Consider the following 22,379-nt stretch of genomic DNA (forward strand, 5'->3'; position numbering starts at 1 on the left):
AAAACCCTAAACCCTAAACCCTAAACCCTAACCCTAAACCCTAAACCCTAAACCCTAAAACCCTAAACCCTAAACCCTAAACCCTAAACCCTAAACCCTAAACCCTAAACCCTAAACCCTAAACCCTAAAACCTAAACCCTAAACCCTCAACCCTAAACCCTAAACCCTAAAAACCCTTAAACCCTAAACCCTAAACCCTAAACCCTAAACCCTAAACCCTAAACCCTAAACCCTAAACCCTAAACCCTAAACCCTAAACCCTAAACCCTAAACCCTAAACCCTAAACCCTAAACCCTAAACCCTAAACCCTAAACCCTAAACCCTAAACCCTAAACCCTAAACCCTAAACCCTAAACCCTAAACCCTAAACCCTAAACCCTAAACCCTAAACCCTAAACCCTAAACCCTAAACCCTAAACCCTAAACCCTAAACCCTAAACCCTAAACCCTAAACCCTAAACCCTAAACCCTAAACCCTAAACCCTAAACCCTAAACCCTAAACCCTAAACCCTAAACCCTAAACCCTAAACCCTAAACCCTAAACCCTAAACCCTAAACCCTAAACCCTAAACCCTAAACCCTAAACCCTAAACCCTAAACCCTAAACCCTAAACCCTAAACCCTAAACCTAAACCCTAAACCCTAAACCCTAAACCCTAAACCCTAAACCCTAAACCCTAAACCCTAAACCCTAAACCCTAAACCCTAAACCCTAAACCCTAAACCCTAAACCCTAAACCCTAAACCCTAAACCCTAAACCCTAAACCCTAAACCCTAAACCCTAAACCCTAAACCCTAAACCCTAAACCCTAAACCCTAAACCCTAAACCCTAAACCCTAAACCCTAAACCCTAAACCCTAAACCCTAAACCCTAAACCCTAAACCCTAAACCCTAAACCCTAAACCCTAAACCCTAAACCCTAAACCCTAAACCCTAAACCCTAAACCCTAAACCCTAAACCCTAAACCCTAAACCCTAAACCCTAAACCCTAAACCCTAAACCCTAAACCCTAAACCCTAAACCCTAAACCTAAACCCTAAACCCTATTCTCAAATACCCTTTAATCTCAAATACCCCTATTCTCAAATACCCTTTAATCTCAAATACCCCTATTCTCAAATACCCCTTTAATCTCAAATACCCCTATTCTCAAATACCCATATTCTCAAATACCCTTTAATCTCAAATACCCCTATTCTCAAATACCCCTATTCTCAAATACCCTTTAATCTCAAATACCCCTATTCTCAAATACCCCTTTAATCTCAAATACCCCTATTCTCAAATACCCATATTCTCAAATACCCTTTAATCTCAAATACCCCTATTCTCAAATACCTTTTAATCTCAAATACCCTTTTAATCTCAAATACCCCTATTCTCAAAATACCTCTTTAATCTCAAATACCCCTATTCTCAAATATTCTTTATTCTCAAATACCCCTATTCTCAAATACTCTTTTAATCTCAAATACCCATATTCTCAAATACTATTTAATCTCAAATACCCTATTCTCAAAATACCCCTATTCTCAAAATACCCCTTTAATCTCAAATACTCATATTTTCAAATACTATTTAATCTCAAATACTCCTATTCTCAAATACCCATTTAATCTCAAATACCCTTATTTTCAAATACCCCTTTAATCTCAAATACTCCTATTCTCAAATACTCCTTTAATCTCAAATACCCATTAATCTCAAATATCCTTAATCTCAAATACTTATTAATCTAAAATATCCCTAATCTCAAATACCCTTTAATCTCAAATACCCCTAATCTCAAATACTATTTAATCCCATATACCCTTTAATCTCAAATAACTCTTAATCCCAAATACCTCTAATTTCAAATATCCATTAATCGCAAATAACCCTAACCTCGTATACCCTTATTCTCAAATACCTTTTAATCACTTATACCCTCTAAACTCAAATACATTTTAATCCCACATCCTCTTAATCTTAAATACCCATTAATTTCATATACCCCTTAATTCTATATACCCTTAATGGCTTAATCCCAATACATGTTTAACTTGAAACTTTGTTTAAATTAGTTTCAAAGTTAAGTTTTCATCGTAAAAGCTTTGAAAAGGGTTTAATAAAAAGAAAACTGTTTTTTTCTTTTGAAAAAGCTCTGTGTTGACAAAAAGTGTTTGAACTAGAAAACATCGCTGTACCGGAACTTGTTTTGCGAGAGAGAATACAAAACTTGAAAATCACCAAAACCAAAATAAAAACTCAAAAAAGAGAAAAAAAAATGGGTTCAAAAGCGTTACCACAAACGGAGGTTGAACCAGCTTTTATCATCTCTCCACCGGCGTAGGATTGATGAGTCGAATCCACCGCATTCGCGGCCATAACCTAAATCCTCAGTCCATACAAAACCGCAACAAAACTATCCCGACTCTAACAGCTGCGAAGCCATGTTACAGAGAATCAACAAAACTCGTGTGACCTAATTTCGCCATGTCCAAGAACACCAATTGCCTTCAGCGATAAGAAACCTCAACACACAAAAAAAGTTCGTTACTTTCTTATGATTATCTAATCTGATGGAAGCATCTATTTATATATTCAAAAAAAAAAGTATTACCGTTACAGCAATAGCTTCCGAGTCAAGCAAAGCGTGTCAACTCACCGGACACGAAACGATGTTACAGAGAATCAAGAAAACCCTTCTAACCTACTTCGCCATATTCAGAAGCATCTGAACAGCGAAAAAGATGATACAGAGCAAGATCCGAGTCAACTCAATCCGACTCGAGATCCAACACGGACAGATCCACCACCAGTGTGCCACGGACTCTCATCGGAGGGCTGTTGCTTGTCGAGATTGGACCTGAAGCATCGAGACAGGGCTTTGGTGGTCTCGTTTAACGAAGAAGAAGGAGCGATGAACTTGTTGGAAGAATAACACAGGGAACCGCTTAAGGTTTGATCCTCAGTTCGCTCGTCTCCTAAGATGATGAGGATCGGAAGGGGATGATTTAAAGAGTTCGTATAATTATTCATCTGATGGGAGCGTTAATATATAGATTTTGAATTTCAAATGAAACAAAAATATTACCGTTATTCACTCAAGTCGGTTCAAAAAAAAGTAACTTGTGCATCAAGCAAGTAACTTTTGTGGGCTTGGCCTCTCTGTTTCTGATGTGGCCCAAGGTGATGACGTGTCACCTAACTAGACGCGGTGGCTAATCAAATATCACCGAACCATGTCTGTAAACTTCTCTCCAATCTCACACCATCGTGGATGATTTTTTTTCAAATTGGGTAATTACGATGATCTAGTTTTGATTTGATTGATTTTGACTTTGTTTTGGGGATTATAGACTAGTCGTGCCACGGAAAAAGGTTACTGGGGAGATTCGTAATGGTTCGAGGGCCGTAAGACCATGCGCATCAGGGGCTTTAAACGGGTTCACGGGCCCGAGTTCTAAGGCCGGAGTGATTAAAAAACAAATAAAAATGGGTTTGTATCGATGAAACGGGCCTTACGGTTGATCCGCTATGAAGCGGATTTAGCCACGCGTCATTTCCCGGTTGGACGAAACAAACCGCGTAGAGGGGGAGGAAAGACGAGTTTCCCCGTGTCTCTTCTCATTTTCTCTTCTCGAAACAAAAGCTAGGGTTTGTTCTGTGAGAGGCGATAATACGAGCGACGCGGAGTCTTGCCGATTTTCTCGTTCAAATCGACGACGGAGAGTCTTCTCCACGACCTCTGGTGAGTATCGAGTAGATCGACGGTTTAATTTCGTTGAATTTGGTCGAAATCGTTTAGTGAGATTTGATATCAATTTGGGGTTTTCGAGTTTCGGATGTAAATCGATAACTGGGTTTCAATTAATTGATGTAAATCGACATGCGCGTTTAATTTTGGGTTTGTTTGTGTGAGATTTCAAATCGATTAAGGGGTTTGGAGTTAGGGTTCTCCCTTGATTCGTTGATTCGTTTTATAGTTTTAATTCCTCAAGAGTGCTCGATATAGGGGTCGGTTTAGGATATTGTTTCGATTATAATGTTCTAATATATTCAGTTTCTTTCACAGATGGATCCCGCGGATGAGAGAAGCCATTCAAAGAGACAAAAGGAGTATTTTGACATGCTACAATATACTTGTGATTCAGAATATGGGATTCCTAGAAGGTGTTCCTGTGGTGGGAGAATCATCGACGAGGTTCGAGCCAAGGAGGAGTACGACACTCTTCCTGGGAAGAGGTTCTTCACGTGCGTCAACTACGAGGTAATGTGGGTTTGAACCTCCTGATTTTGTTTTTATATTGCATATATTTCTTGAAAAACCACCTCTGATATTTGTTTTGTTCCAAACAAGGCTGATGGGTTTCACTACCGTCAGCCTTGGGTGTTTGGTGTCCAGGAGCAGATGGAACGCTTACTCAAGCGTCTTGAGGAGGCAGAGGAGGTGATGAAGTGGGTGCCGAGTCTCAAAAACAATATTCAGACTCTGGAGGTGAGTTAATGAGTTTGTATATCGTCTCCTATTTTGCTGCAATCACAATTTAATTATTGTTTTTATGTGCAGGCCGAGGCAAAAGGGCTGAGTGACCAGGTTGATCGACTAACTGGGGAGGTTTACAACCTGACGGTGCAAGTTTCTGTGCTGGAGAAGCTCTGCTTCGACTAACAAGCAAAGGTAAACACTCAATCTTAACTGAACTAGAACAGAACTGCAAGTAGATGTTGGTTACCTCGTAGGTAGAAGTGAATTAGGATTGTATTAGGTTGAGTAGAGCATTAAATGTTTAAAAATGTTTCTGTTAAAAACTTTTATAGTTTTTAATAACTTTTCCAACTCTTAACTAGGTAGAGTACAACTCGTACTTGATGTTTAAAAACTTATCGAAAATTTTTAAAGTGATTTGATGGGTAATGAATGGTAACTGTGAATAAGTTGTTGTGTAATTAAGTTAAGTAGTTGTGTAATTTACTGCAGTAGTTGTTGTGTAATAAAGCAATGCGAAACTAGTTTAAAACATAGGCATTTCACTTCTAAAAACACAAACAATCAAACCTTAAAAATCACACAAACCTCTTAACAACAAACCTAAATCACACAATGGACCCTTTTTCCCTAAACTCTCACGGGTTTGTTAACTTGTTAGCTTCGCAGAGCAGTCCTACAATAGACGTAGACTCTGCTGAGGCACCTGTTAGCTCTCTCGGGTTAGTTAAACCAGCGGAAAGGAGAAAGTGGACCACAAAAGAAGATCTTGTGTTGATTAGTGCTTGGTTGAACACCAGCAAAGATCCGATAATTAGTAATGAGCAGAAGTTATGGGCTTTTTGGAAGAGAATTGAGGCGTACTTCAATGCTAGTCCTCAGCTCATTGGCTCCATTCCTAGAGAGTGGGGTCAATGTAAGCAGAGGTGGGGAAGGGTGAATGCGGAGGTTTGTAGGTTTGTGGGTTCCCATGAGGCCGCTCTGAAGCAGCAAGCTAGTGGGCAAAGTGAAAATGATGTCATGAAGGCGGCTCATGACATCTATTTCAATGATTATAATGCCAAGTTTGCGCTTGAACATTGCTGGAGGGAACTTCGGTTTGATCAGAAGTGGAAGTCACACTCTCAGCCGAAGGAGAAAAAGAAGGAATCTGGTGCGGAGCCGGTGTGTGAGGAGGCAGAGGTTAGGCCTCCAGGCATTAAGGCTTGCAAAGCGGGGAAACGCAAGAAGCCAGACGACGTAGCTTATGATCAAATACATAGCATCCTAGCTAATAAAAACACCATTTCCAGACAAAAGATCCTTGATCGTCTGCTAGTAAAGGACACACTTTCCCCTAGTGAAGAAGCTCTAAAGGAGAAACTCATCTCTGAAATGCTTTGACGTCTCATGTGTAGGAACTTGTTTGAATATGATTGATTGAATGTGTTGTGTAATTGTTTTGATTACATTTTGAATGTGTTCATTGAACTTGTGTTTTCTTTTGCAGGTACCGGGTGGGAAAGCGTCTTCAAGTCACGGGTGTTGAAGGTGAAGGAATCTCTTGTCTTTTCTCTGTTTGAAGCCACGGGTATGATGTCAGTTTTTAATCACGGGTAGAAAGTGTAGCCTTTTGTTTCATGCTACATCTTTCATGTACTATGTAGTTGCTAAATGTCATTTCGACTCACGGATGTTGATTGTAATGTTGCTGTTGATTCACGGATGGTTGTGTAAACTTAAACTCTCTCCCTTTATATAAATGTATTGTCTTTGCTTATTGTACAGAACAAGCCAAACTTGAACTCTCTCCCTCGACAAACTTCTCTTCTATTCTGTTCTTTCTCTTCTTTCTCTTCTTTATGTCTCTCCATACTCTCATCTGTAACAACACACTTCGACAAACTTCTATCTGATCGTGGTGCTCTCCACAACTCAACAAGCTTCAAACCTTCACAACTGAACAACCTTCACAACCTCAACAAGCTTCACAACTCAACTTGCTTCAAACCACAACAACCTTCAAACACTCAACAACAAACTCAAGGTAAGTGAACATAATTTATGAAAAAAAAAGTGATGAAGTTGATTAATATTATTGAATAATGGGAAAAAAAAGATTAGGAAAAATATGAGAGAATTAATATAAATGAATAATGAAAAAAAAAGTGATGAAGTTGATTAATATTATTGAATAATGGAAAAAAAAAGATTAGGAAAAATATGAGAGAATAATGGGAAAAAAAGTGATGAAGTTGATTAATATTATTGAATAATGGGAAAAAAAATTAGGAAAAATATGATTGAATAATGGGAAAAAAAGTGATGAAGTTGATTAATATTATTGAATAATGGGAAAAAATATGATTGAATAATGGGAAAAAAAGTGATGAAGTTGATTAATATTATTGAATAATGGGAAAAAAAATATGATTAGGAAAAATATGAGAGAATTAATATAATTGAATAATGAAAAAAAAAGATTAGGAAAAATATGATTGAATAATGAAAAAAAACAGCAGATTAGGAAAAATATGATAGAATAATGAAAAAAAAATATCATAAAAATATGAACACATCCCCTTTTCTGATTTTAGGAAAAAATTTCACTAATGTCTTCCTCATCAAGTGATGAAGTTGATGAAGCTTTAGAAGAAATGGTCGACCAAGTAGTTGATAATTTCATCGACTCAGTGATAGATGCTCACCCCAACAAGCAGAAAAGACGGGCTTATATCGAAAGACATCGTGAACAAGGACACAATCAGCTATGGAACGATTATTTCCAAGAAAATCCTACATACCCACCGCAAATGTTTAGGAGGCGTTTTCGAATGAACAAGCCATTGTTCCTCCACATTGTCGAACGTGTAAGTAATGAAGTTCCATACTTTCAGCAAAGACGAAATGCTTGCGGAAGGTATGGGCTATCTGCACTTCAAAAGTGTACGGCAGCTATACGTATGCTGGCATATGGTCAATCAGGAGATACATATGACGAGTATCTCCGACTTGCTGACAGTACTTCACGTTTATGTTTGGAAAATTTCACTAATGCAATTATAAATTTGTTTGGAGATGAGTATCTACGCAGCCCTACAGCTGAGGATCTTCAACGATTGCTCGATGTTAGAGAGGTACGCGGTTTTCCAGGGATGATAGGCAGCATCGATTGTATGCATTGGGAGTGAAAAAACTGCCCAACCGCTTGGAAAGGTCAGTACACACGTGGTACGGGAAAGCCGACAATTGTCTTAGAAGCTGTGGCATCACAAGATCTTTGGATATGGCACGCATTTTTCGGATTACCAGGTACCCTCAATGATATCAATGTTCTTGATCGGTCACCGGTTTTCGATGACATCGTACAAGGTCGAGCACCAAAAGTTAAGTTCAAGGTCAACAACCACACTTATCGTATGGCCTACTATCTTACTGACGGAATTTATCCAAACTGGTCAACATTTATCCAATCCATCCCACTTCCTCAAGGTCCTAAAGCCGAGAAATTTGCAAAAAAAACAAGAATCCGCCAGAAAAGATGTCGAACGGGCTTTTGGAGTATTACAATCAAGGTTTGCAATTGTTAAAAACCCAGCTCTACTATGGGACAAGGAAAAGATAGGAAAGATAATGAGAACTTGTGTCATATTGCACAATATGATAGTGGAGAACGAACGACACGGATACGCTCAAATTGACACATCTGAGTTCGAGTCAGGAGAGTCAAGTAGAAGTTCGAGGGTGATAAGGAGGGATAGTATTCATGTCGATATGTTAGGCATGCGCAGAGAAGTTCGAGATCCAGCGAAACATGCTCGTCTTAAAGCTGATTTAATGGAAAATATATGGCAAAAGTTTGGTGATGACGATAAGCTTATTGAATTTCTTGTTTTATGTATTCTACTCATTATGTATTGAATAAAATGTTTAAAAATATTTATAATATATTTTAATGTATTATTTTATTCATGTTTTCTTAATAATTAGTAATTTGAAAAAAAAAATTATTATGAATAATAAATATTATTATTTTATTTCTATGAACTTCTTCTTTAGATTCACTAATGCAGAAAACAAGAGATTGAGGTTCTTAACTATTCATGGACCCACATAAAAAATATTAAAAAATACTTGTGAACCCCAAGGGGGGTTCACTAATGCCCATGGTCTAACTATTCAAATTAAATAGTTGTTACACTGACGTCTGTTTATGTCTTTCTGGTGCTATTTATGAGTGGAATTGGTAGTTTTTTTCTTTTACGTGAACAATAATAATGTGTATAGAGGCTTCGATTATTTCTAATAAAAGGCAATAACGCATGTAATGAAGCCGTCCACACACGAACGCCACGCTTGAAAAAAATACCAAAGGGTCAACGAACGTTAAAACTTAAACTAAATAAAAGGCTATTCCTTGCTCTTGAGGAAGACTTTGTTTTTTTGTTTTTGTCTTTTCATTGAGGCAGATGGGTGCTTCTGTTTCGGTTCCCGAGAGATCCGTCCATGAATTCACTGTCAAGGTAAGAAAAACTTCTGTGTTTCGCTTGAATCGTATCTATGGTTTTTATTTAATTATTGTTTCGTGGGGAATCACAGGATAGCTCCGGCAAGGACGTCAATTTGAGCATATACCAAGGGAAAGTCCTCCTCCTTGTCAATGTCGCTTCCAAATGGTTTGTCTCGTTGTTTTCCCTTACAAATTTACGTTTTCTTTCTTTAATTCATTACTGATTGATTGTTTATCATTTGGATTGTGCAAACAGCGGGTTCACCGAAGCCAATTATACCCAGCTCACCGAACTTTACCGGAAATACAAGGACCAAGGTCTTTTTTATTAACTTAGTTTAGGGCTATTTGTTAGCAGTTGCAATCATATTCATGCATTTATATTTTTGTATATATAATATTATTTCCATTGATTATGTATTTCAGGGTTTGAGATCTTGGCATTCCCTTGTAACCAGTTTCTTTACCAGGAGCCCGGCACGAGTCAAGAAGCTCATGATTTTGCTTGCACACGGTTTCAGGCCGAATACGCTGTTTTCCAAAAGGTAGGTCTTCTCTTTCCGTCTTGTTTCTAGTGGTTACATGACGCTTGGAATTTGAACCTTATTACATAGCTCCTCAACTTATATCCATCTCATTATGTTAGGTAGGTAGCTATATATGACTTGTTTGTGGTATTTTTGTAACAAGTGTAACCAGAAATCCATATGTGCTTCAACAGTTACCATCTGCACCTGATTTTTTTTATTGTTAGTAATATATATATGACCAAGTGTGTGTTATTATGAGATTAGGTACGGGTAAACGGCCAAAACGCGGCACCACTCTACAAGTTCCTTAAGGCAAGTAAACCCACTTTTTTGGGGTCAAGAATTAAGTGGAACTTCACCAAATTCTTGGTCAGCAAAGATGGCATAGTGATTGATCGTTATGGCACGATGGTTACACCTCTGTCCATCGAGGTATGCATTCTTTACGTATCAAAATAAATTGTCTTATGCTATAAATTGTAATTGTCGTGACTTGTGCTCCGGTTTCATGTGTTTGTGTGTAACAAACAGAAAGACATCAAGAAAGCTCTGGAAAAGGCTTGAAACAGCAGACGGGATTGCCTTTTATATCAAGGCACCAAATAAAAATATCAGTTCATTTTGTAACTAATGAAAATCCTAGCTTTTATGTTGTAAATCCAATTTTTCTTTCTTATACGGACAAGTTTTTCAGTTTGGTGTATATAGAAAAAGAATCTCTCCCAGTAGGTGGTTGTTTTCATTTTTTTTTTTTGAAAAGTATTCTTTAATTTCCGAAGTTGTTATGGATATATACAGTCACTGATACTTGGATAGCTATGACAATATCTTAACACGAAAAAAGAGAGCTGAATCTTGCGAATAATCCAACCCCGACTAATTGGATGGATAATCGTTATCTATTCTATTAAAACAGCAGTGTGACCCATTGATAAAAGTTATGTCCAACAATTATTTTCAACAATACATATTTAAAAAAAATTAGCCATATATTTTCTAACTGCATCTATTTAATAAAAAACCACGATCTTCTCTCTAATCTAAACAGTTATTTCTACAGTTGGATTTATTATGCACAAAAATAAAACACATTCCAACCACAAGTTTCTTTCGTATCTGGATTTCTTCTCAATTCATGCTATCAAAGGATCATGCTTGCTCGCCGTACAGATGACAATCACAAGCTTGATGTGGAGACAATCAATCTGTTGTCATGGTCTTAAGTTCGTCACTGTTGGCAAGCTGAGAGGATTTGGATCTCTTACACTGTCTCTTTTCCAGTTGAAGCGATGGTGGCTGAAGAGTTGATGATGGCTGAAGCGTCGAGGGTGCGGTGGAAGAGGAGGACGACAACTTAGTTTTAGGTTTACTTAGGTTTTTTTTAGTCGGCTGTTTTTTTTTTGTGTATTTGGTATTTATATATTTATGTATATTTATATGTATATATATGTGTGTATATAAATAAATATTGAAATCGGTTTAATAAACCTAATTAATTTATAAACCAATTTTAGTTTCATAAACCAAAACAATATTGGTAAACCAATTTCAATATGTATTATAAAAATGTCTCATTAATAATATTAATCTTTATTTTTTCAAAAAAATATTTATTATTTATTAACGGGTTAACAAGAACCACTTACTTTTTTCTTATCGAACGAAATAATCTTAAACACATATCAGGCCGAATGATCAATTCGAATTCAAACATTTCAAAAACACTAGCATCATATTAAAACTCAGATCCAAATATTTGTAAAGATTTATTCCAGATTAGAGAAGGTGATTTGTCGGTTACTTTTCATGATTGATTAATAAAATAGATAATCAATGTTTTGAAAATTGTACCGAACATTGATTTGGCATTGTAAATAAGTTAATGATAAGGTCGGTCCACTCAATTAAACCAAATTTTAATTTTTAATAAAATTTTAATCCCACCCTTTGAAAGGACATGTCAGAATAGGTCAATAGTCATGATTATGTTATAGAATTAAAAAACATAAATATGAAAATTAAATATAAAATAAAACATATACCCGCCCTTTAAAGGGCGGGTCAAAATCTAGTTTGGCATTTAAAATAGAAACATACGCGTGTTGATTTGGTCGGAGCCAGACAACGGTTTATATTTACCGAACAAAAAGACAAAGAAGCTTATCATTTGAGATGAAATAGTAAGTAAATCATATCTGTAACGATGAATCCAAAAGGAAAGTACCTGACAACACATACACAAGGGTAACAATTTGAATATGGAGACGCGCGGTATAGCTCACAAATTCAACAAGGTGAGAAGAGTGAAGAGAAAGAAAAGCAAGGGAAGAAAAGGAGAGGTAGAATATTGAGCGAGGCTAGTGGGTTGCAAGGGCTGAACCACCGGTCGAATTCCTGGTGTGGCTGTGGGGCCCATCGGTCCATCCAAGGGAGCATCCGGTGCCAGCCCAGGAGCTGTCGCCGCCGCCTTAGATGCTAATCACAGTTGTCCAAAATCAAACTTAAACTCTTAACCTTGACTCAAAATGCATAAAAAAAACGTGATCGTGGTTAATTAATTACTCACATCCGGGGCTAAAAGCAGACATAGGCGGTGGTGGGGCCAGCAAAAATGGCACTGGACCTGCCCAATACATTAGTTAAATGAATAATGGCTGAAATCAACTGAATCATAAATGTACAATTCAATAGTAATGAGCGTTTTTCATAATAATTAAACAAAACCTGGCGCTGGCAGAGGTGTTCCCGCCGCTGCAAATAAAGCAAAATGAGCCATTAATCATTGGGGTTAATAGTGATAAGTTAATAAATAAATAGAGCGAAGCTAAAACCTTGACACTGAACAGGTACACCGGTCATTTTGCAGGCACGAGGGAGAGCAAGCGAGAGAGTCCGATTGATGAAGCCAGTAGGCAGCGGGACATTAGCAGTGAGAATGAGGCAAGCACAGTTCATGCCGGTGCTGGTCAACGACTTTAAGGAGTCGCAGCAGCCGGCGGTGGGAGTGACGGAGCCGCCGCTGCTCCCGGTTATGAAGTTGAGACATGGAGTGAAGGTAGAGATCATGGAGGAGGTGCATGGCGTGCTAATTATCTGCTGACCTTTCCCTCCCAATATTAAGCTTGACATTATCACTATTATCAATGTTATGCCTTCCATTTTTGGCTTGGTTAATTCTCAGGTGAATATGGCTCATAATCCTATATATATATACAAATTTAAGTGGGTGCATTGGAGTTCAACAACTTCCAGCTAATCTATAATCATCTCTCTCAATCTCTTTATCAACACACAATTTTCTCTTCTTTTTTTCTTTGAAACACGCACAATTTCCTTAAAACCAAATATTATTAATTAATTAACCAAGAGCTAGTAGGTGAGTTTGGTATGCTCCTATTAATTTTGTTATTAGCTCCCGATCATAAAATTGGTTCTTAGGTATATCTAGAACATATTGGTTATGAAAAAACCATAAACAATGTAAAGTAGGTCATCCGACAATACCAGTCTCCTTGACGTTTTCACCATTTCGTCCTATAATTAAACCAAAGCGAAGAGCAATAATAACACAAACTATGGGGTATACAAGTATCTACGCGATCACATTTGTAGCCCTCGTGGGGGCTCTACTGGGCGTATCAAAAGCACAGCCGAGCGGGTCATGCGTGAGCACACTAACCACCCTTTCTCCGTGCCTAGGCTATATCACCGGAAACTCAACCACTCCCTCACAGACTTGCTGCTCTCAGCTCGACTCTGTCATCAAATCTTCGCCGCAGTGCATCTGCTCTGCCGTCAACAGTCCGATCCCTAACATCGGCCTTAACATTAATCGCACACAGGCCTTGCAGCTCCCAAACGCCTGCAACATTCAGGCGCCTCCTCTCTCACAATGCAATGGTAGCCTAAGTATTAAACCCTTATATATATGTATATACATATCTATATTACGTGTTAAGATATAGTGTCACTAACAACAAAGTTTTTTAATGAATTAGTGGCCACTGGGCCGACAACACCTCTTGGCGCACTTTCACCGGTGGAGTCACCGGCGGACAAGAACCCTGGCGTGGCACTAACCCCAACCTCATCACCAGGTGCTCGTTCAGGTACAAACTTCTTTAATAACCAAAACAAAGCAACGCTAGATGGATTATATATATTCTCTCTTAACGGGACTTACTGATCCACGTGCAGGAGTCGTAGTCGGAGCCAGAGGTGGTTCCAAGACTATTCCTTCCACTGGAGCTGGCTCATCCTCTGGGAGCGTCGACCGTGTGCCACCACATTTGTTCATGTATGCTATATTTGTAGTTTGGACCTACTCTCTTCTTTATCAGTTCTGAGAGTTATGTATTTGAGAATTTGATTTTCACGTTTACTATTTTATTCGGTTGCATGGTGTACCAGATTTATATGTGAGTTTTACTACTTCAAAGAAGAAAATGATTTATCTGACCTTGTCGTTTGTGCTAATGAGACTGAAATCAAAAGCGATTCGCTGATGATGTGAAGATGAAACGTAAGAGGAGGCAGCAATGTGTCTTTATATTGCGACATCTCACCACTAAATATAAAAATAACAACCTAAATTACTCTTTGGAACTTATAAACCCACTAGAATTAGGTCTTAGGACTTAGCCTTAGTCGGGTCCTTCTTGTAGGCCTAACATTTAGGGCCTTGCCTCATTTGTTGGACGGCTTTGATAAGCACCGGAGGTTCTGCTGTGCCGGAGACAAGAAAATCAAACCCTTGGCCGGGACTATGGACTCATGTTGGTTCATCCCACCTCAAATTATTAGGTCCATAACTGGAAACAAAACAGTACCTTTTACTTGTTGCAGACGTTTCTTCACTCTGCAAGCAAAGTCTTGGAGATCCATTTCCAGTATGGAAATCTGCAGATACGAACATCATCTCTTGATGGTTTGTGTCCAAATTAAACCCAAAACAATTATGTATCTTCCTTTACAGGAAAGTCCAAATCCTCCATTATTGCTTTGATTTTACAGGTTACTTGTTGAGTTGTGATTACCAAGATACAAGTTTGTAATCTTCACTATGATTGAAATAAAAAGATAACAAATAACTCACATTTGATTGGTTTCTGTTTCTGCAAGGTGCCATATCAATAAACTATGGAAACCCTAGATATCATCTACTCTATATATCATTGGCTTTCTTCTCCGTTGGAGTTCTTAAGGTGCTTTTTCAATGGCAAACACAACTCAACCTGCCAGAGTACTCTCTCGAACCAGGTTATTGCATCTACTTTCCTTTAAGAGTTTGCTGACGAGTATTTCCGTGTGATAAACGCAGAGTTGCGTTCTGAGAGTTGGAATCAAGTGCTGCAAAGGTTGCCAGACAAATGCAAAGAGAAAGTTACTCAGTGTTTCTGGTGATGATCTTGTTAAAGCCATTGAAAATATGCTCTCTTTTTGTTTTATTTGAAGCTAATATATTGTTTTGGTATGGAAACAGGGGTGAGTGCAGTTGAGTATAACGCAGAACAAGGGCTCCTAAGAGTCTCAGGTGACCCCAACCCAGCTAAGCTGCTTCGCAAGCTTGCCAAATGGGACAAAAACGCAGAGCTTGTCTCTCTTCCTGGTGAAGTCTCTGCCCCCGCTCCTAGAACCCCTCAACTTTACCAGACCAAGAGGATGGGGAAGAGGACACCAAAGTGTTTTCTTCTGAGGTGTTTCGGGACTAAGGAAAAGGTTGAGCCTTATGGAGTAGCAGGGGATGAAAACGGCAGCGCAACGCCCTTCATCAACACTGTTGCGCCTCCAATGGTGTATCCTCCTCCTCAACCAACGCCTGGCTTCGCGACACCCATACCATACCCTCCTCCCTGTTTTGGGGCAAACCAACCACCATACACATACACTTCTGGTGGTATGTACCAGTCACCTCCACCAACTTTCCAGTTAAGAAAGACGCAGTTTCCACAGATGGTCAACTACCCGCACCACTGAGCTAGAAAAAACAGACGCATGCCTGCTTCTTTTCTCTTGAATGAATCCACACAAGCAATTCAAAAGCATCCAGAATATTTGTCTAGGCGATTGCCATGCCTACAGCCTATTTTTGGTTATGAATATGCCTAATAAGAGATTCATATTGAACAACAGCAACAACAATTTTTTTTTTTGGTCAAAGACAGTATAAAGTTAATAAATAATAAAATCCAAAGATAAAATATATCCATTTCCTATTGGAAACATGTGATTAATATAGAGTTTGTGTCTGTTTGCTAAATTGATGAATATTAGCTGAACTAGTGGAATATTTTATTAAAACCATTGAAAACAATTCGTGCTAATCGCAGCATATCCGTGAATCCAAAAAAGTTAGCAAAAGCTGATGGAGAGTGACCTAATTAGTTTTGAGAATCTTCTGTATATTAATCTTTAGCGCGCGTACATGGAAGAGATTACACGGTTCCTATATACTATGATCTCTTGCTGAGTGCTGATTCTCGTTTTATACCCTAAAATTATACAAAAAAAAACAAAACAAATGCAGAAGAAAGAAAGAAAACAGGAATCAGAATGCGATCCCTTTGGAACATCACTCTTCCTTTTTTCTTGAAAAAAAAGCTTGTTAAAGTTTCCACCATTCCTCTTTTCAACAATGAGAATCTCCCAACCCAAGAAATTTCTCCTTTGTTTTCTTCTCTCTTTGCATGGTGTTCCCTTTTGAAACACGTTATACTGATATATCAACAAAGCTACCTTCTTTTTTTAATCACAACTTTTTGGATTATAAAAACCTCGTTAATCTTCTCTGCACAGATCACTCTCTAATTAGCTCCTTTACTTCCTAAGCTCTTAGCATAATTAATTGATATCGATGGCAAAGAACTCAGAGAGTAGCAGCAAGAACCAGGAGACGAAGAAAGAAAGCAGAGTGTGTGAGAAGATTTTCAGAGCAATGACGAGTCCTGTTCGAACTGTTCGCCGCCTCTCCACCAAACCTTCACCGAAGCACCACCAAGCGGAGCCTGTCCGCGTCAAGTTCTCTGAGACGTCGACTCAGGCAGCCAAACCCATTTCAAAGATGGAGCCGCTGATCACTCGAGTGGAGACGAAGCTGAAAACGGACGAGAGGTTCACTGATTATATAAAGAAAGCCAAACTGAAGATCAGGGCAGTGACGAATCCGGGTGACATGATGAGGAACGATGCGTCGAAGACAAGTGAAGCAGAGGCACGTGATCATCGTCGTCAGTGCCATGTCCCTACCGCTAGTGTCTCGAGAGAGGGTAGCAGTGGAAGGTCATCAGATCATTTCTCCGAGTACATAAGGAAGGCGAAGATGAAGCTCAGATCTTCCACCGTCGCTCGTGCGAACCCAACTTACAAGGATTGATGAATTCCCACTAAATTATTATATGAATAATCCAGCTTACGGTTATGATCAGTAAACTCTGATGACAAACTATATGAATTATCGATAACTTTTTTTTTTTTTTTGAAACACATATTTCGATTGATAAAGAAATTAGTTGGGAGCAGTTAAGGCATCACCAACAACCAAAGGTTCAGGAGCTTTCAAAGCATCCTTTGCCAAGCAGTCCGCTAACATGTTTTTCTCTCTAGGAATCCAAGAGAAAACAACAAACTCAAACACAGAAGCATATGAGAGAATATCAGAAACCAAACTATAGAGTTCAGTTGTGGATGATTCAGACTTTACTGCCTTGATAAGCAGAGCAGAGTCAGACTCGAAAGCGACCTTCTTCAGCCCCAATCTTGCGCAGGTACGGACAGCTTCCCGTAGGGCTAATCCTTCCGCCGATAAGGATGAGACAACGCATTTGGTAGTCTTCATGAAAGAGCGATTTCCGGTTGTCGAGAGGATGATCCATCCCAAGCCCGCTTCGTTTGAAACAGAGGCCCATGCTGCATCTGAGCGAATTACCACCGTGTCCCGAGGGTTCAGCGCAGGGAGAATTGGGCGTTTCAGGCCAACAGAACTTTCCTTCTTCACTTCAGTACTCCATTCTCGTGCTAGGACAATAGCCGTTGTCAGGGTGTCCTCCGGCGAAGCAGAGTGTCCCTCGAAGACAAATTTGTTCCGAGCTTTCCAAAGAGACCATAAGATCCAAGGAACCAGTGTGCTCGAAGTGATACCTGCAGGGGGAAGACATTTAAGGGCGCAGAGGCCATCCCAGCTGTTCATTAAATCTATTATTCCACTAACATCCATATCAGTCATGAGAGGAGCTAAACTCCAGACTCGTTGCGCGAAGGGACATTGGAATAGAAGATGAATAATAGATTCCGAGCAGCCGCATCGTTTACAAGCAGGGTCAGCAGGAACGTGTCTGTCTACGAGCCTTTCTCCCACCGGGATAGCTCCCTTGAGAAGCCTCCATGAGAAAAGTTTAATCTTTGGGGCACAAGTCAGATTCCAGACACTTCTTTTCCACTGAAAGCCGAGGTTGTTTTGTGCTATTTCTCCGTTTTCCTCTTGATTAACCGCCGTATAATACCCCGATTTTGTAGAGTAAGTCCCCGACCTTGTTCCTAGCCACACTTGCTTATCAGGAGCCCCCGTCAGACTTGGATTGATGCTTAGTATTTTCTCCTCGTAGGCTGGAAGTAAGAGCTTGATTTTAGGTACATCCCACTCTCCCGTCCCAGCGTTTATGAGGTCCGCGACAGTAAGATCTTGGTGTGCTTCATTTGGCGGTCCCATTGGTCTCTGTTGACAAGTAAGGCTCAGCCAGGGGTCGTTCCATATGCTGATGGAGTCTCCATTGCCCACAATCCATCCTAGGTTCTTAAGTAAGAGGTCTCTGCCCTTGAGGATTCCCCGCCACCCATGCGACATAGTTGAAGTTTCCTCGGCTTGTAGGATGTTGGAGTCTTGACAGTACTTTCCAAAAAGTACTCTTCCTAGGAGACAGTTGGGGTTTTGGAGAAGCCTCCACCCAATCTTTGCTAGCAGTGCAATGTTGAAGTTTTGGAACTCTCGCATCCCTAGTCCGCCAATAGCTTTCGGTTTTGCTATACTGTCCCAAGCCACCCAAGCCATCTTTCTCTCATTTTCATTTTGATCCCACCAGTAGCGTGTAACTGCAGACTGAAGGCGTTTACACAGCGAGACAGGCATTAAGAAGGATGACATGGGATAAGAGGGGATCGCAGATAGAACGCTCTGAAGCATTACAAGTTTCCCTGCAGCAGATAGGAATTTGTTTTTCCAGCCTCTCGACTTCTGCTTTATCCTGTCCACCACAGATGAAAAGAGATCCCTCTTCCGGCGTCCGAAAAACTCGGGGAGTCCTAAGTACTTCCCAACTCCACCTTCTTTCTCCATTTGCAGTTCGCTTCTGATCATTGTCTTTAGCGAGGCAGGGGCCTTACTAGAAAATGTGATAGCCGATTTTTCCTTGCTTATCGACTGGCCCGAAGCTTTCTCATACTTGTCTAGAATAGACTTGAGAGACACACAATTCTCCTTGTTAGCTTGGAGGAAGAACATTGTATCGTCCGCAAAGAAGAGGTGAGTTAGTCTAGAACTTCCTCTAGCCACTCGCAAGCCTTGGAGTGACCCATCTTCTTGGGCTCTGTTACATAATCCCGAGAGGACCTCGCTACACATGATAAATATATAGGGAGAAAGAGGGTCGCCTTGACGGAGACCTCTACTCGGTACTACCTTCCCTCTAGGCAAGCCGTTAATGAGGAAGGAGTATGTAACAGATGTGATACACTGCATTATGCATCTAATCAAATCGCTGTGGAAGCCCAACCGCTCTAGCACCAGCGCAACAAATTCCCATTCGAGCCGGTCATATGCCTTGCTCATGTCCGTCTTAACCGCCATAGCACACCTCTGCTCCGCTTTGGACGATTTGAGATAGTGGAGGACTTCATGAGTAACTAGGACATTGTCTCCAATGGCTCTTCCCGGGACAAAAGCAGATTGATTCTCGGATATCAGCTTCTCCATCAGGGGCTGTAGTCTTCTTGTGAGGATTTTGGAGTATATCTTGTAGTACACGTTACACAGCGCGATAGGTCGATAATCCGAGACCTTTTGCGGTTGGGAGATCTTTGGGATGAGCCGTATGTGAGTGTCGTTTATTCGCTCCGGCAGAGACTCCCCCATGAAGAAAGCCTGAATCTCCCTGATAATATCCGGGCTAATCTGCTCCCAATGGGTGTGGAAGAAACCCGCTGAGAAACCATCTGGCCCCGGGGCTTTTTCCGCATGAATGGAGAAAGCTGCATCCCTGATCTCTCTTGCCGTCGGGATAGCAGTGAGGGCCTGGTTGTCCTCTTCAGAGACAATCGGATGGAGAGCTTGTTTCACTGTCTCTTCTCTGTCACCAAGCTGAGAAGCAAACAAGTTCTGGAAATAGTCTCCGATGGCCGAGACAATCTCTTCCTCCTTATATACCATATGACCGTCTTCTCGTTCAATCACCGAGAAATTATTGGCTCTTTTACGCGACTTGGTGATAGTATGGAAGTAGCCTGTATTACGATCCCCCAATTTCAGCCATAGCAAACGACTCCGCTGCCGCCAGTACTCCTCTTCTGCCAAGTAAGCCGCATTGAGAGTCTCAGAAATGTTCTGTATCAGAACGGTGTTGTTGTCCGGACTGGATAGGGCCGCATTCAGTTCCTGCTTCTTCTCTTGTATGACTCGTTGACTATTACGTTGCTGAGTTTTGTTCCAGGCCGAAATGGCACTCCGCGTCGAACTGAGCTTATCACTGACCGACGTATTGGTCGTCGCACGCCAAGAGTCAGCTATAACTCGCTTTGCTTCTTCATTTTTGCACAGCCTGCGGTCATAACGGAACATCCCACGTCTTCTGCGGTTCCCTCTATCAAAGAAGGAGATTAGAGGCATGTTAAATTCTAAGAAAAAAATATTAATCTCGGGCACCTGTTAAATTCTAGTTTTAATTTTTTTGCTTGCTGTTACACACATACATACAGATAAAACGGCAGAGAGCTTCCACTGGCTCAATTTTTCCCATCCCAAAGCAAACCCGATGGCCTTCATATACTACTACTACACGTACCTTTTTTAAACACAAGAGGAAAGAAAACCCTTTTCGACAGCATCAGCTCCTCCGGTCATTTGCCAAGGGCTGTTTAGATTTGTGGTGGCTGGGCTAGGGATATTGCGTGAGAAAGAGATGAAAGAGTAAGAGGAATCAGAGAGAAAGAGCGATCACACTAGAGGTTACATGACATGGGGAAGAATCTTAGCCTAGAAGCAAACATATTACCCAATTCTATTTTTATTTTTCTTTCAATTTACCAGCTTCATCACTCTTGATAAGAAAATGTATATATGTACTGGCACTTGTATATTTCAGAAGAAGAAGAAAAAAAGTTCATCTCAGAAGTCTATGATTTCATTGTAGAGCAATGTTCACATTCGTCACGTCACGTACCTTTGAGTATTCGATATGGTGAACAGAGAAGCTGAATGGAGAATCATTCATTCATTCCAAGGAAGAGAAGACAGGGAATCTTCAGAAGTCTCTAATCCCATTCCCATCCTCTACTCGGTTCTTTCCAGCCATCCAAGCTGTAATAAGAGAGAGGCACAAACCAAAAATAAGTGAAGAAAACCACAATTACAATTGCGAAAGAAGGTAAGTGTATGGGCTGAGCAGAGCAGAGCAGAGCAGAGCAGAGAAGAGGAGAAAAGATTTCCAGAAGAAGGGTATAGCAACGTTGAGTGATGAGAAAAAGAGCCTCGCCTCTTGAGAAGGAATAGTGAACATCCAAATGGACCACATAACATAGCCATAGGTCAGGGGTTCGTTGGAGGTTGAAAGAGAGGACCCCAAAAATTTGTTAAGGGTAGTTCCGGGGGAGGCCCTAGGGGCAAAGGTTGGTTACTTGCTGCAGTCTTGTTAACAACCTGCTTGAATTGAATTTGAATTTGAATCTGACAACAAGTCATTAGCTTAGTATGTTGTAATCCCTTTTGCTTTCGAATCATTTTACAAGCACCAATCAATAGTTACAAGTAACAGTGTTGTTAACACAAGCTCTCTGCATCTACTCTCATGGCAAAAATGGCTTACCGAGTGCAGAAGACGACGAGGAGGAAGGAAAAGTAGATTCCGGTTCCTCCTACACTCGACCGAATCTAGAACGGCAACTGAGATTGGAGGGTGGGCGGAAGAGGAATCGTCGAGAGAGATTAAGCACCACCTCATCCTCTCCTCTCCTCTCTCACAGATAAAACTGATTGGATTGAATGACTCGAGAGAGACTAGGGCTGTTCAATATGGTAAAACCGAACCGTACCGAACCGAACCGAACCGAAATAGACAATATGGTTTGGTTTTGGTATATACCATATAAACCGAATGGATATAGTTTTATAAAAACCGTAGGATTTGGATATGGTTTGGTATATAACCGATTAAACCGAATAAACCGAACAAAACCGATTAAAAGTAGAAACATGTAAATATGTATCTATTTTATAACAATACATGAAAATCTATTTGTTATATAAGTTAAATTTGTGTTAATAACTACTACCATCATGTTATAGTAATAAATAACCTTATATAATTTGTAAAACACTTGAACTATAATTAAATAACAATACATCGCAATTCATACATCTTATTTTCTAAGCCTTTTTTTTTTTGCTTTATTTTAGTATTCACTAAATTAATATGAAGATGATAAATTTGATGAAAAATAATTAATGGAAAATTTTCACAACTTTATTCTTATCTATAAACAAACAGAGTTTCGTGTTCAATCGAAAAATCATGACTTTAATGAACACTAAATATGAAGAGTGGAAAAACTTTTCTTTCATGTTTCTGTTTTGTTTCATATTTTTATTTTCAAAATTTCAGGCTCTGATTTTAATTATAG

At 39.8% G+C, this 22,379-nt stretch overlaps 7 protein-coding genes across 10 annotated transcripts; 6 read left to right on the forward strand and 1 right to left on the reverse strand.

The window, feature by feature from the left end:
* The first annotated feature begins 1,290 nt into the window (after positions 1-1,290).
* LOC117133627 (glutathione S-transferase T3-like) lies at positions 1,291-6,956 on the forward strand. Of its 3 annotated transcripts, XM_033290293.1 has the most exons (4): positions 1,291-4,259; positions 4,350-4,487; positions 4,560-4,670; positions 5,968-6,956. In XM_033290293.1, exons 1-3 carry the CDS (start codon positions 4,065-4,067, stop codon positions 4,659-4,661), a joined length of 435 nt encoding a protein of 144 aa, XP_033146184.1. In that variant the 5' UTR covers positions 1,291-4,064; the 3' UTR covers positions 4,662-4,670; positions 5,968-6,956. The 3 variants fall into 3 exon arrangements, with proteins under 3 accessions (XP_033146184.1, XP_033146183.1, XP_033146182.1); XM_033290292.1 differs by having other exon boundaries at positions 4,560-6,956; XM_033290291.1 differs by having other exon boundaries at positions 4,350-6,956.
* A 113-nt stretch (positions 6,957-7,069) lies between these two features.
* On the forward strand, positions 7,070-7,648 carry LOC117133387. Its single transcript, XM_033289433.1, has one exon. It carries the CDS (start codon positions 7,070-7,072, stop codon positions 7,646-7,648), a length of 579 nt encoding a protein of 192 aa, XP_033145324.1.
* LOC103843130 (probable glutathione peroxidase 4) lies at positions 7,465-10,316 on the forward strand. The gene is made up of 6 exons (XM_009119840.3): positions 7,465-8,980; positions 9,057-9,133; positions 9,224-9,285; positions 9,394-9,512; positions 9,762-9,929; positions 10,029-10,316. Exons 1-6 carry the CDS (start codon positions 8,927-8,929, stop codon positions 10,059-10,061), a joined length of 513 nt encoding a protein of 170 aa, XP_009118088.1. The 5' UTR covers positions 7,465-8,926; the 3' UTR covers positions 10,062-10,316.
* A 1,267-nt stretch (positions 10,317-11,583) lies between these two features.
* On the reverse strand, positions 11,584-12,712 carry LOC103843139 (non-specific lipid transfer protein GPI-anchored 2). 2 transcript variants are annotated; one of them, XM_009119859.3, is made up of 4 exons: positions 12,329-12,712; positions 12,222-12,248; positions 12,064-12,120; positions 11,584-11,951 (listed from the first exon to the last, which is right to left on the reverse strand). In XM_009119859.3, exons 1-4 carry the CDS (start codon positions 12,654-12,656, stop codon positions 11,776-11,778), a joined length of 588 nt encoding a protein of 195 aa, XP_009118107.1. In that variant the 5' UTR covers positions 12,657-12,712; the 3' UTR covers positions 11,584-11,775. The 2 variants fall into 2 exon arrangements, with proteins under 2 accessions (XP_009118107.1, XP_009118100.1); XM_009119852.3 differs by having other exon boundaries at positions 11,584-11,972.
* Positions 12,713-13,015: 303 nt separating this feature from the next.
* On the forward strand, positions 13,016-13,957 carry LOC103843177 (non-specific lipid-transfer protein-like protein At2g13820). Its single transcript, XM_009119886.2, has 3 exons — positions 13,016-13,397; positions 13,496-13,606; positions 13,695-13,957. Exons 1-3 carry the CDS (start codon positions 13,073-13,075, stop codon positions 13,841-13,843), a joined length of 585 nt encoding a protein of 194 aa, XP_009118134.1. The 5' UTR covers positions 13,016-13,072; the 3' UTR covers positions 13,844-13,957.
* A 445-nt stretch (positions 13,958-14,402) lies between these two features.
* Positions 14,403-16,038, forward strand: LOC103843167 (heavy metal-associated isoprenylated plant protein 42). Its single transcript, XM_033290295.1, has 3 exons — positions 14,403-14,739; positions 14,818-14,896; positions 14,980-16,038. The coding sequence occupies exons 1-3, from the start codon at positions 14,713-14,715 to the stop codon at positions 15,471-15,473; spliced, it is 600 nt and encodes a 199-aa protein (XP_033146186.1). The 5' UTR covers positions 14,403-14,712; the 3' UTR covers positions 15,474-16,038.
* A 312-nt stretch (positions 16,039-16,350) lies between these two features.
* Positions 16,351-16,869, forward strand: LOC103843155. Its single transcript, XM_009119870.3, has one exon. It carries the CDS (start codon positions 16,351-16,353, stop codon positions 16,867-16,869), a length of 519 nt encoding a protein of 172 aa, XP_009118118.1.
* The last annotated feature ends 5,510 nt before the right edge of the window (positions 16,870-22,379 follow it).

Source organism: Brassica rapa, chromosome A04 (assembly GCF_000309985.2).
Source record: "Brassica rapa cultivar Chiifu-401-42 chromosome A04, CAAS_Brap_v3.01, whole genome shotgun sequence".
NCBI classification, from domain to species: Eukaryota; Viridiplantae; Streptophyta; class Magnoliopsida; order Brassicales; family Brassicaceae; genus Brassica; species Brassica rapa.

Excerpts from the sequence above, each read along its gene's own strand:
- LOC117133627 (XM_033290291.1), top strand. The coding sequence starts at position 5,094 with ATGGACCCTTTTTCCCTAAACTCTCACGGGTTTGTTAACTTGTTAGCT.
- LOC117133387 (XM_033289433.1), top strand. The coding sequence starts at position 7,070 with ATGTCTTCCTCATCAAGTGATGAAGTTGATGAAGCTTTAGAAGAAATG.
- LOC103843130 (XM_009119840.3), top strand. The coding sequence starts at position 8,927 with ATGGGTGCTTCTGTTTCGGTTCCCGAGAGATCCGTCCATGAATTCACT. Across the intron at positions 8,981-9,056 it reads TCCATGAATTCACTGTCAAG|GATAGCTCCGGCAAGGACGT; the intron begins GTAAGAAAAACT and ends GGGGAATCACAG. Across the intron at positions 9,930-10,028 it reads TTACACCTCTGTCCATCGAG|AAAGACATCAAGAAAGCTCT; the intron begins GTATGCATTCTT and ends TGTAACAAACAG.
- LOC103843139 (XM_009119852.3), bottom strand. The coding sequence starts at position 12,656 with ATGGAAGGCATAACATTGATAATAGTGATAATGTCAAGCTTAATATTG. Across the intron at positions 12,249-12,328 it reads TGTACCTGTTCAGTGTCAAG|CGGCGGGAACACCTCTGCCA; the intron begins GTTTTAGCTTCG and ends CTTTATTTGCAG. Across the intron at positions 11,973-12,063 it reads GTCTGCTTTTAGCCCCGGAT|CATCTAAGGCGGCGGCGACA; the intron begins GTGAGTAATTAA and ends AACTGTGATTAG.
- LOC103843177 (XM_009119886.2), top strand. The coding sequence starts at position 13,073 with ATGGGGTATACAAGTATCTACGCGATCACATTTGTAGCCCTCGTGGGG. Across the intron at positions 13,398-13,495 it reads TCCTCTCTCACAATGCAATG|TGGCCACTGGGCCGACAACA; the intron begins GTAGCCTAAGTA and ends TTAATGAATTAG. Across the intron at positions 13,607-13,694 it reads ATCACCAGGTGCTCGTTCAG|GAGTCGTAGTCGGAGCCAGA; the intron begins GTACAAACTTCT and ends ATCCACGTGCAG.
- LOC103843167 (XM_033290295.1), top strand. The coding sequence starts at position 14,713 with ATGGCAAACACAACTCAACCTGCCAGA. Across the intron at positions 14,740-14,817 it reads ACACAACTCAACCTGCCAGA|AGTTGCGTTCTGAGAGTTGG; the intron begins GTACTCTCTCGA and ends TGATAAACGCAG. Across the intron at positions 14,897-14,979 it reads AAAGTTACTCAGTGTTTCTG|GGGTGAGTGCAGTTGAGTAT; the intron begins GTGATGATCTTG and ends GTATGGAAACAG.
- LOC103843155 (XM_009119870.3), top strand. The coding sequence starts at position 16,351 with ATGGCAAAGAACTCAGAGAGTAGCAGCAAGAACCAGGAGACGAAGAAA.